The 12,514-nt window shown below is 40.0% G+C and overlaps 1 protein-coding gene across 5 annotated transcripts in view; it reads right to left on the reverse strand.

Annotated features, from left to right (window-relative positions):
- NEB (nebulin) overlaps positions 1 to 12,514 on the reverse strand; it is a 105,000-nt gene that overhangs the window by 25,113 nt on the left and 67,373 nt on the right. For 4 of the 5 annotated variants that reach the window (XM_048308735.1, XM_048308733.1, XM_048308732.1 and 1 more), the window contains exons 108-127: positions 12,400 to 12,504; positions 12,121 to 12,219; positions 11,823 to 11,933; positions 11,562 to 11,666; positions 11,240 to 11,344; positions 10,860 to 10,964; positions 9,645 to 9,749; positions 9,269 to 9,373; positions 8,665 to 8,769; positions 8,345 to 8,449; positions 6,690 to 6,794; positions 4,354 to 4,458; positions 4,145 to 4,252; positions 2,747 to 2,851; positions 2,025 to 2,129; positions 1,801 to 1,905; positions 1,075 to 1,179; positions 878 to 988; positions 565 to 675; positions 17 to 118 (exon numbers count right to left, since the gene is read on the reverse strand). In XM_048308735.1, the coding sequence (XP_048164692.1) occupies positions 17 to 118; positions 565 to 675; positions 878 to 988; positions 1,075 to 1,179; positions 1,801 to 1,905; positions 2,025 to 2,129; positions 2,747 to 2,851; positions 4,145 to 4,252; positions 4,354 to 4,458; positions 6,690 to 6,794; positions 8,345 to 8,449; positions 8,665 to 8,769; positions 9,269 to 9,373; positions 9,645 to 9,749; positions 10,860 to 10,964; positions 11,240 to 11,344; positions 11,562 to 11,666; positions 11,823 to 11,933; positions 12,121 to 12,219; positions 12,400 to 12,504 (2,112 nt within the window). Of the gene's footprint in view, positions 1 to 16; positions 119 to 564; positions 676 to 877; positions 989 to 1,074; positions 1,180 to 1,800; positions 1,906 to 2,024; positions 2,130 to 2,746; positions 2,852 to 4,144; positions 4,253 to 4,353; positions 4,459 to 5,992; positions 6,098 to 6,689; positions 6,795 to 8,344; positions 8,450 to 8,664; positions 8,770 to 9,268; positions 9,374 to 9,644; positions 9,750 to 10,859; positions 10,965 to 11,239; positions 11,345 to 11,561; positions 11,667 to 11,822; positions 11,934 to 12,120; positions 12,220 to 12,399; positions 12,505 to 12,514 lie in introns of all 5 variants that reach the window. The other variant, XM_048308734.1, reaches the window with a different exon arrangement.

Raw genomic sequence — 12,514 nt, forward strand, 5'->3', positions numbered from 1 at the left:
ACTTGAAAACACTCACATTGCTGATTAACTTGGCAGCCTGAGTTGCTTTCTTAATATCTGGTCGATCTGCTATGGGTGTGTAGTGGAGCTTGGACTTGGCATCCTTCTTGTATTCAATCTAACCCATGGAAGAAGACAGAGGAAAGAAAATTAATGAGGTTTATTCATGGGGAATACACAGTAAAGGACACAGCAACGTTGCTGAGAAAGTGCATAGGTTTATTTTGGAAATAAATTCACAAGGAATGGATCCGGAAATCTGGTTTTGCAAGTTGTCTACAAGTGAAGAAATAAGTGTGGGAAATTCTGTCTGTGTCTGAAGGGATGAAAAAAATTATTAGATGTGATTTGCACCACATTACTTGAAATCCTACCATGGGATTGAAGCACAAATCCTTTATTTTAGTGCATTTTTATATTTGTAAATACTTGTACCTTCATCTTTCAAAATTACACCTGAACATGGAGGCTGGGAGGAAATTCAGAAATCCATAAAGTTGGGTTTTTCCAGCTGAATTTGCTTACATAACCTACGAAATTATTGGAAAAAGAAGGCGAACTTACTGTACTCTGGTTTTTAGCTACTTCCATGGCATGTTTCACCTCAGGAGGCTCCAGCATGACAGAATAATTGGATTTGCCTTTTTCTTTCACAAACTTCTTTTTGTAGTTTGTCTGTCAAGAGCAGAAGGGCCACGAGTGAGTTTTTAATGTCACATGGAGGAAAATGCTACAGAAACTTGGAAAAAGCTCCCTGAGACTGCTGTAGCTGCATAAAGAGGAAACACCTCATTCCCAAAAGTGGCTGCAGTTTTTGGAGCTCAGGTTGCCAAAGCTTAGCTTATCTTTGGAGATGATGAGCTGGGTCTGAACTCACCTCGCTGACGTTCTTGGTCACCTCCTTCACGTGGACGGTGTCCCGCGTCTCGGGCAGGGTTGTGAAAGAGCCATGGGGCAGCTGCTTCTTGCTCTGCGCTTTGTACTTGTTCTGCAAGCACAGGGGAAAACCAGGTAAAACCCAGCAGTTCAAGGATGGAAGGAAATGAAATGAATAAATAATTGCTGATGTTTTACCTCAGACACCAGAGAGCTGACATTCTTAGCCAGCAGGATCTGAGGGGTGTCTGGAACAACGTGGTAGGTCCCTCGGGCTTTGTTGTGCTTCTCTTTGTATTTTATCTAGCAGGAAGGAAAGATCTCAGTTTAAATAATGAGCATTTTGTCTTCTGACAGGTTAAAAAATAATTACTACAGTTGTGTTTGGTTTTTAGTGCAAAATTTTGTAGAAAATCCCATATTTTGACATTTTACAGCCTAGTCCATATATTCCTATGGCTCTCACTCAGAATATTTTTAATATACTCAATATTAACATATTGTTAGTAATTATTAAAGATATTTTGTGTTATTATTAACAATCTTTTGGGTAGTTATCAAATATATTTTGTGCTATTCCCAATTTATACCTGCAGTGGTTTTGGTGGTTTTCTCCAGACATTTCCATTTCAATACCAGGAATACAGAGATGCACCTGGGTGTAAGGTCTAGGGGTGTTCAGGCAATGTTAACTTTGAATATTAATTTAATCCATGAACTAGGCCTGTGGCATTTACAAGACCAAACTAATTGAAATTTATTCAGTCAATTTGTTAATTAAATAAATCAATTCAAATGAAGTGAGACTGAGAACATCTGTTCAAAGCTTCATGGTTCATCCAATTGTATTTCCAATGCAACAGTTAAGTAGTGAGTAAAGTGGTAGCAGAGAACTTGGAGGGGAAAGGTGAGTTGAGTACTTACATCACTGGCCAGGATGGCATTATTTAGGGCCAACACTGTGTTTTTATCATCTGTGACAGAAAGTTTGCACCCCTTGAGGAACTCCCGGTCCAGTTTGTATTCGTACTGCAGGAAGAAAAAATAAGAGATAAAGTAAGAGAGTCTCAGATCTTCTCCAATTTTTTAAAAATTCTGAACAGGGGAGATGAGAAAAGGGAATATTCAGGGTATTCTGATTTTCTTACATCACTCTGCTGCAGAGAGGACTTGGCTGCTTGGACAAAGTCAGGCCTGTCAGCGATCAGGTGCCAGTGGGCCTTGGCTGCCTCGTATTTCTTCTTATAATCCAGCTGTTTACAGGGAAAACCAAACAGACAGAGAGTTCATTGGAAGTTGGGTACCTTGCACACAACATACAGAGGCCAATTCTCTTTTGGTCTGTGAGAAGAGGCAAGAAAATGCATCTACACCAGATTAGGGCTTTCCTCTGGGTCAGGCACACTGCAGCTTTTCCACTGCTGGGTGCAGAAAGGAAAATGAAGGTGGAGAAAGGAATATGAAGGACTGAAATGATGTCCTGACTTTGGAGAAGGGGAGAACTTTCAAATCCTTCCTACTGAAATGGGTCACCAATAACAAAAAACACAGGACAGTTTCCCATAAAGCTCTTGCTTTGTCTCCGTGAGCATCATTCCAGGGAATTCCTGGGACAGCTGTGTCTCTGCCAGGAAAGCAGAGGACAACAGGAAGAACAGGCTGTGTGACATACAAGGACCTCAAGGACAACTGGCCAGAGTGAGCACTTTAGTATGAAATGAATTAAAATACACTTTATCCTAGCAGCGGATAGGATTAGAAACAATGCCCAAAAAATTCAGTGGAACTGGAAATAATTCCTTGTGGCTTCCACTGCCAGTTCCCAACACCCTCCAGAATAAAATTAAAACATGAGCAAGACAGAACTCACGTTGCTGTTCAGTTTGTAGGCGTGTCTGGGAGTTTTAATGTGAACTGAGTCTGCCACGACGTTGCAGTGAGATTTACTCTTCTCATACATTTCCTTGTATTTCAGCTAAAGAAAGGCAAAGATGTAAAAAAGTTTACAAAGTCATATCAGCATCAACAAAAAAAGCATCAAAATGTGAAAAACTTAATTAAAATTGCTCCTGTCTGGATAAAATCTTAACAGGAGAAAATGACTGGAGAAGCATTCAGGGCTCTGGGCTGGTGACGAGGTGGGGATTGGGCACAGGTTGGATTTGATGGTCTTGGAGGGCTTTCCCAACCTCAATGATTCTGGGATTCCATGAAAAATAAATTCCATTGATGCAACTTGATATCAAGCACCTGCCTGAAGGAGGGTCCTCTCCAGCAGCACTTCTCTTTAAGCAGAAAATGTGGCAGTTCTAACTCACCACAAGGCACAGACTGAGGTGTACAGGATCTATTCATGGGCAGTAATTCTGCCTGTTTCTAGATTTTTGCGCTAAAAGAAATCTTTGAAAGAAATTTATTTTCTGATAGTTACACTAACTGAAAACTCCTTCAGAGAATCTCAGCATTCAGTTTGGAACTTAGAAAATGTCCTTCAATTCACATCTCTTTCTCTCAATGATCCACTTTAGCATCTGGATAAAATGGTTATTTTTAATTACTGGATTTACTAATTAGGTAGAAATTTATGGAGCATCTGAATGACATTCAGGCTACTTATTCTGCCAGTACCACACTGAGTTTCAGAAGTGCTAGTACCCTCATTTTATTTGTGGATACCTAAGGAACAACAATACAATGGACAGAGAGAAAGGGTGGGAGAAGGAATTAGGACCACAACTCCTAAATCCTATATTATTCTATCCACTCCCTCTTCCTTTCTCTCTCATTTTTACTCTTCTATTGCCCCACAATCAAAACATATTTCTTTTAGATCAGAATATTTACCTTACCTATTCACAATATCTATACAAGAAATTAATAAACACAGCAATGCATGAAATATTTTATTCAATGCTCAAAAAAAAAAAAAAAAAAAGCCACTAGAGGAAGAAAACCCAGAAAAAAACTTCTCCAAATTAATGATTCAGATATCAGTTCCAGCTCATGGCTTTTATTTCCAGTGAGGGGTGGTTTGCCCTAGTAAAAAAAAGTTCCAAGAGCTCCAGGAGAAAATTATATGAAAAACTTCCTGAAAAACTGGGGGTTTTGAAAAAGCACTGAATGCAGATATCATTTTACAGGCCAATATGGTCTAAGTAGGTGATAATTTTCACTGACAGTGTTACATAGGAGTTAAAAACATTGGCTATCAAGTCAAAAAGTGAATTTTGTGTGGTTTTGATGCCACAGCCACAGAGGATTTACTCACATCACTGATCCTGTCCTTGACCTTGCGCACGTGCAGCAGCATCGGCGTGTCCTGGATGGTGGTGTAGCCCTTGGGCTTGGCTTTGTTGTATTCCAACTTGTAAATAATCTGAAGGGACAAATTTGGGGTTGGATTATTTCTTGGAATCCTTGGTGTCAGCTGGAAATTCCCTGGGGGTGATTATCCCACGCCAAAGGATCCACACTTACGTCACTGATCTGTTTGTTGACCTTTGAGGTCCGTAAATATTCTGGAGTATCCAGAACTGTGGTGTATTTGTCTTTCTTCTTCTCATAGTCCTTCTTGTACTGAATCTGGAGATGGGGGAAGGCTCCAAGTTAATCACACAGAGCAGGACAAAATCTCTTCCAGAGGTGGGATTATACCCACGGATAAAATTGCAAAACCCTCCCACAAAGCCAAAGAAAGCCGAACATGCACCGTGAGCTGAATTGCAAACTCCTTCCTTGCCTAAGAGGCTGCCTGTTTATTTGTCTGATTAATTTTATGGTTATTTCAAGCCAAAATCTCCATGACTGAGCCAAAAAATCAATTTTGGCAGAGCAGTGACTTTTAAACTTCATAATGGACAGTATCTCATTCTTAAATATTCATCATATTCAGTTGAAACTTGGACTTGGTGACCTTGAAGGTCTTTTCCAACCTTAATGATTCTGTGATCAGAATGAAATGTTCATCATCTTGCACAGCAGAAGATAAAAACAATACCAAATATATCACAATGCCAGGATATTTTAAAGGCTTTGGCAGCAGGATTTGTGCTTGGTAATGATTTCCTTAAAGATCACCTTGCCCTGCTTGGGTTTCTAAACCTGTTTTCACAGAGTTCAGTGAGAACAGGCTGTTCACCAAGAATGGGAATTCATTGTAGACAGCCTGAAGGCAGCTGGAAAAGGTTAAAACACATTTTTTAAAAACAAATTTTCATGCTCTACCCTTTATCAGAAAATAAAACCACGCATTTGAAACGGGACTGTGACAGACAAAATATGAAACGTGATAAACAAATAATCGATGATAACACGAAATGAACTCGGGGGGACATGCAGGTCAGACATTTCTTTTTTTGAATTCAAACATACTCAAAGTTACCTGCAAGGAGTTTTTAATGAAAGAATAGAAATCCACAGAAAAATGAAAGAGAAATGTCTGAAAGACCTTCAGTAATTTATTACTGAAGAGTGTCACTACTGGCACAGGCAATAACAAAGAATTACAATTCCCTCGCACAGAATTGTTTCCTACTGTTGCATTTCCAGTCTATCATTTATATGCCAGTTCCTGATGAGGAATCATTTTTCCCACTGCAAAGGGTGAGGTTACTGCCAGCAGCTGTGATTTCAGAGCAGAAATAACTGTTCGGTGTCTGATACCATTCTGGGCAGAGTGGGAGATAAATGTTGGAATCTCCTTGTCAAATCCATCATGTTCTTTCTGAATTAAGGAACTGAGGTTATGGAAAGGTGGCCAGGCCAAGAAGTGGTGTCAGAATGAGGACTGGGTTAGGGAAATACCAGGAAGAGCTAACATCTAGTATCTGAAATGTATGGAAAATTGCTGTTCTATACAAATATGTGCAATACATACCAATTTTTTTATAATGCAAGGAGAAAATGGGGACAAGCTCAGCTTGAGCTGAGCGATGTCCACGTGACAGCAAATATTGTTTCAGATATTCTGTTTTATTTTATCACAGCCAGCATTAAGCACAGTGAGGAAGCTTTGGGGTCTGAACTCCATGGAAATCTAGGGAGCAGTAAATATGACAAGTCCAAGCAGCTAAAGTGGGTATCTAAGGTGTCCTAGAGCAGCAGCTCTGCAGATTACCTGGCTCCACAGGTATGTGTTGTAGAGTGCTGTCAGCATATCTGGCCTCAGAATTTCATTGCATCCGTGCTGCAGGAGCATCTTGGCAAAGGATTTATAGCTTTTCTGTCCATGCAAATGGCAACCAAGGACAAGAGAGACTCATGAACAACATGAACAACGACACAGCTCTAGATCCCAGGCACTTGGAGAGTGGAGAGATTTAGGCAAGCTGCTGTATGTATTCATCCACATGTGCATACAATTTACATCTGAATAATTAGCACTGTTGTCAATAGTCAATACTAAAAAATTTGCCTACACTCACATTAGGGAAATTAATAATTTTTTGGGGGAGATGAAGGTAAATTAGAGATTAAGGGAAATATGTCCCTGTTGCTTCACCTAGAAGTGATTTGAAAAGAGAGGTTTTAAAAAATAAATGCTTGATTCTGCATTTTTTAAAACCTCTCCAGTGGCTTCAAGAGGGACTGGATTCCTGATGTCCATCGATGCACAATCATGGGAGTACATACAGGACAGATGCACAGAGCAGCTCACACAAAAAGTGACTCCTTTTTGGGTGGCAGGATGGAGACTGTGTGAGCGAGTGAAGAACCATCACAGTATCACAGGGCTGTGATACTGCTGGGTGTGAACGTGGCACACAGAGATTTTAGAGAGAGCTTCTGGGCTGCTCCAGGTGCTCCCACAGTACCTGACTGCTCAGAGTGCTGCCCCACTTGGCCAGCAGATTCCTGGGATCATCCACAATAACGCTGTACCTATCTTTGAGCTTCTCATAGGCAGCTTTATATAATTTCTGCTCAGAATAGCATAATACAGTGTAACAAGAGAGAGTTAAGATACAGAGAGATCACTGTTATCACCTCTTTACAGGCTGGGGTTGAAGTTCATGTCCAAAAGAGAAAAAATACATTAAAAATGGGATGGGATGGGATGGGATGGGATGGGATGGGAAGGGAAGGGAAGGGAAGGGAAGGGAAGGGAAGGGAAGGGAAGGGAAGGGAAGGGAAGGGAAGGGAAGGGAAGGGAAGGGAAGGGAAGGGAAGGGAAGGGAAGGGAAGGGAAGGGAAGGGAAGGGAAGGGAAGGGAAGGGAAGGGAAGGGAAGGGAAGGGAAGGGAAGGGAAGGGAAGGGAAGGGAAGGGAAGGGAAGGGAAGGGAAGGGAAGGGAAGGGAAGGGAAGGGAAGGGAAGGGAAGGGAAGGGAAGGGAAGGGAAGGATTTCCAAATGGTAAATGCATTTCTAAATTGCCTCTGGAAGGCCTACAATTTAAGGATGTCTATATTCCATCCCTTCAATAAGCAATTTTATGGCTGACTTTCTTCATGAAAAGTAACGGCAGAAGCAACTCTGTATTGTAGATTCCTGAGTTGAGTCCAAAGAGAACACAATGAGATGTTACTAAAAACATCACTTAAATAACAAAAGATACTTAGGCAAGTTCAGTTTAATGTATGGAGCCCCCACTGGTAAACTTTTACCCATTTATGTTTGTGATATTACATTTTTCCTTATTTGCTCTATGAACAATAAAAAGACTGAACAATTTTCATGAAAACTCTGGTATTTGTTGTGAAACAGTTTTCCCTACCTAGAACAGGTAATACAGTAATAAACTTACTGACAGGAAATGATACAACATAATGGCTGGTGAAATAGAAAGAAATATCAAGATATAAATCTAAATATCTGCTTCTTTGATGAAATGCATCAGATTTTGATGTGCTTTTCCAACTCTAAGCTGACAGGAGTCACCCTGAACATGGTGTTTACCATGGAATTTGTCCTGGGGGTGTAGAACAGCAATCCTACAGTGGTGATTTGATTTTTAAACCCAGAGGTGTTCATTAACCCCCTTCACTATTAGGTTGTGTAAATTGTTTCTTCAGCACTACAGGAGAAAAACAAGAAAAAGTTGAGTAGTAGAGTGGAAAATTCCTGAAAAATCACTGAAATTAAACAAGCTGTGGTAACTTCAAAAAGACAAAACTGTCTTCCTAATACCAATAAAGGTTTTGTCAATGTTTTAGGAAAGCAATTGGAATTCTCTCTATGCCTTTTTCAGATGGAAACCAACACAGTGTTACCACACCATCAGCATTATTTAAGTCAGCAAAGGAAAAGCTCCTTTGCCATGAAAAATTAATGAACAGGGGTGGGGATTTCACTTTCTAGGCTCTGCAAACCTTTTGCGTGCTATACTCAGAAAAACAACAACCTTGTCTTTCATGACTTCAGGCTGATCTTAAGGCATCTTCAAGCCTGAATATAAAGAAGGACAACCTTCAACTCTGTATTTACTCACAGACTAACTACTTAAGCCTGAGACGAGAGAAATCTTTACTTACCCCATCCATCAGCTGAGTTGCATATTTAAAATGCTCATTGATTGGAGAGTCAGCCACATACTTGAACTGGGACTTGGTCTTCTCAAAATTCTCCTTGTACTTACACTGGAGCAAAAGAAAATCAAACACACAAAACCCAGCCCATGTTAATCCGAAGAAGGATTAAGGCAATGAAAATGTGATTTTAGAGGTAACCTGTGGCAAAATCAAGGGGGAATTATTACATTTGTGAGTTCAACTTTTCTAAAAGCAACAAATTGTTGTAAATGTACAGCAAATGTCAAAAGCCATTCAGCAACAATTCAGAGGGTTTCACTCACCCCACTATAGAGCACTTTATTCTTCTCTGCCAGGACAAAACTTGGAGTATCCCACACGTAACAGCCAGTGCCTTTGAGCCATGCCAGGTCTTCCTTGTATTTGATCTTTGGAAAAGAAGTAAAAAGACTCAGTTTTAAGCAGATAATCGGTGTTGAAATGAACCTCAACACAAGGTGTGGCAAACAGAGTTGCATCCATCATAAAATAAATTAGTTTCTCATATTTTTTTGATGGACTCAGTTTATTCACACACCTAATCTAACATTAGCTATTGGAGTTCCTGTGACATTACAAATAATCTTGTACAGTTAAGGGGTCATTGTGTATGACCAGAAATGTACAATTAAAGGTCATTACAGGGTTAAACAAACCTAAGCAAATACAACTGAAATTAATTAAGATGATTTGCTAATTTGACAAGGGGATGTGCTACAATTTTAGCCATCAGATTCTCTCTGTCAGTTCCCAGATCTGCCAGGGCAGAGTGTAAATCACTGAAAAACGTCACCTCCTTTCCCTTTGTTGAGAAAGAAGGCTTGGGTTTCATTTTGGAAACCACTGGTAACTTTGAGCCTGTGCCATGCAGGAGCTGTTTGAACTCACATCACTGATGGCATCCGTGACCAGGCGGTGATGGGCGTGCTCTGGGCGGTCTGGGATGGATCTCCAGATTCCCAGCTGGCTCATGTAATTTTCCTTATATTTGATCTATAGAGAAAATGGAAGAATTAAGTAAAACAATTGAAGAGAACACTCCAATTCCCCTCTCTTTCTGAAACATCAGAACTAAAGGAGTGGAAAAGAGATTAATTTGTAACATCAACAGCAATCAATATTCCAGAGAAGGAAAGAAATCAACACTAATAATGCTGATATTTCTCTAATTATTTGTCATATTTAAATGGAACAGAAGGATAAATGGCCTATTTTAGGTTATTAAGTGGCAAACACTAATTAGGAATGAAGATGTTGTACATACACTGCTGATGTCATCAGTGACCTTCCTGTGATAGACAATGTCCAGAGCATCCTTCACTGTGTGGTACTTGCCCTTGGTGTTCTCAAAGGTTTCTTTGTAGCGCAGCTGGGAAGAAAATAACACACAAAAGAAGGGATTAACGTGCCAGGAATTGTTTCAGTTAAATTCCTCACTTCTCAGGAATGATATCCAGGGATGTGTTGCTGCCTGACATCCCAAAGTAAGCCCTGAGGAATTTTAAGAGGCTGCAATTGCCTATAATCAGCTGTAATTTCACTGAGATTTATGGTGAAAAATAGAGAAAATTTCACCCAATTAATTTTCAGATTGAAGAAAAAACATCCCTGCATCACAGGACTGCTCTCTAGAATGGCACAAGTGCCACTTTCAGTATAAAAAATTACTTATCCCTTCTTCTGGCATAAAAAACTACTTATCCTTTCTTCCCTGTCCTCATCCAGAAGAAAGCAGGAAGATCATCCCAGTCTGTGGAAAAAGACTTTCTCAGAGGAGAAATTCCCATGTACAGAAGAGCTGGGATGTTCCTTGGCAGTATTCAAAAATCACTCTTAGAGCAGTAAGACCAAATAACCCTAGAACAAAACACCAGCCCTGCACATGTCCTTTCATATCCTGCTAGTTCTGAAATATATGGAAAAGCTCTCACAAATGAGCATTTTTAATTGCCTTAAATCACAAATAACTATTCCACGCTTGAAAAAATCCATTTCACCTTACCAACCTCCTGTGCAGCAGCTCAGGTAATTTTTCTCTCTAATCTACTTCTGAATTAAAAAATGAACACATTCTCAGTGGCAGGGCAGTTTACTTCTAACACAAAACTGAGATGAAAAAGCTGATAAAAGTTATTCTATCCTGGCCCCAGCATCAATCACTTCACTCCAGTCTGCTCTATTTGGAGACTTGATGCGTAAACAAATTATTTTAAGTCTATTTTTACTTTGTTGTAAGACCACACTTCAGTGCAATGGGAAATGAAAATGAATTCTAATAACTGGGGGGGAAAGGCCTTAAAGTGGAATCAAATCAAAACTTAACAACCCTAATTTCAAATGGAAATGGACATGCACATTTTTATGACCCACACTGAGATATTCTCTGCTTTGCATGTTTTTTCCCCAGTGATCTTTTTTCTGTTATTTCCATAAAGAATCCATGGAAAAGCAGCAGCAGGAGTGTTCCTGGAGTACTCACATCACTGGCATTCAGGTAGGCTCTCTTGGCTCTGATCAGCACTGGGGTGTCAGGGACAGGGGTGTATTTGTCCTTCATCTTCTCATACTGGGTTTTGTACTTTTTCTAAGAGACACAGCAAAAGTGAGGAGTGATAATTGCAATTTTAGAAGCATTTGCCAATCTGCAGAAAAGCTTATCTTACAAAATACTGAAACATATTTTCAGAAGGTTTTATTTTATCAGAACTTACAAAGGAAACGTGGAATTTGAGTATAAGAGAGAAAAAAAGTAAGTGAAAGCTAAACAGATTTGAGCCTTGAAATTACCACTAAAAATTATAAAAAAAACTTGTAAGGAGTTCAGCATAATGGTACCAAATTTAAAAACCAAGACTTTACCTCACTGATCATGTCCTTGACATTCCTGGCATGTGTAAAGGCTGGAGTCTGACCATCAGCATGATGGTGGGGTCTCTCTTTTGTGGCAAGTTCCACATACAAGTACTGCAGCAAGAAGAAAATAATCAAAAAAATACACACTTCAACTAAATTCTACTTTATGTCTCTGAAAAGCAGCTGCAAATTCACAATATACACATAGCCACTGCTTCTTTTAAGAATTTCAAGTAATTTTTAAAAGGTCTGAAAAGCTTTTGCTGTACTTTAACAACATATTAAGAAGTATCCCCTGTCTGGTTTTATATCAGCACAAATTTTTCACCTGGCTCTGTATTTTCTGTCCTTTCTTGGCTCTTATGAAGTCAGGTGTATCAAGGACAGAAGTGTATTTTGTCTTCAGCTCGTTGCCTGCAGCTCTGTAAACCAGCTGGGAAAAGACAGGTCCAGGAATTATTTCTTCTGCTGTTATTTAGAAGCTGCACAATCACAGCTTTGCAATTATAACTTCTCATTTATTTCAGAAAAAAACCACAAGGAAGAGTTCATTACAGCTGCAAAATTGGGCAGAAATAACAGAATTTACCTCACTCAGATGGGTTTTCAGTTCCTGCACTGTTCTGTATCCAGGGGTATCCAACACCACGTTGACTTTAGGCCACATTTTCTTGGCAGTACTTGTGTAGATATAATTGGACTGGAAAGGAAAAGCAGTATTAATAAAGGAAATGTTATAGTGCTACCCAGCAGTGCTTCAAAACAACTAATTGGCTGCATGGCACAAAATCCTCTCATTCTTTGCTCGTTTTCATGTGTTTCACTTCCTGCATGCACAGAAACAAATCCATTGTTGTCATACTCGTTTCCCAGAGGAGAAGTCTTACCCAGAGCTTCCGGAGCTCGCGAGCACGGACCATGTCAGGAGTGTCATACAGGAAGCAACCCAGGCCCTTCAACCACCTCAGGTCCTCTTTGTATTTATTCTACGAGAGACACCACAATCAACAGTCAACTTTTGGGAGAATTTCAATCATCAGTCCTTAAACACAGTTACAGAGCATTTCTTTTGTTCCAGAATAGAATGGAAGGGAGAGAAACCCAATCCCACTCCCAGGAGAGAAGTTTTGGGCCTCACACCAGGTGTGTGAGCAGCAGCTGCTTACGTCACTGGTGATGTCCCCGACGTAGCGACAGTGCAGCACGTGAGGGGTGTAGGGCAGGGAGATCAGGTGTCCCTGCATCTTGAAGAAATCTGACTTGTAGATCAGCTGAAAAGAG

The sequence above is a fragment of the Corvus hawaiiensis genome, chromosome 7 (assembly GCF_020740725.1).
Source record: "Corvus hawaiiensis isolate bCorHaw1 chromosome 7, bCorHaw1.pri.cur, whole genome shotgun sequence".
Classification (NCBI taxonomy): Eukaryota; Metazoa; Chordata; class Aves; order Passeriformes; family Corvidae; genus Corvus; species Corvus hawaiiensis.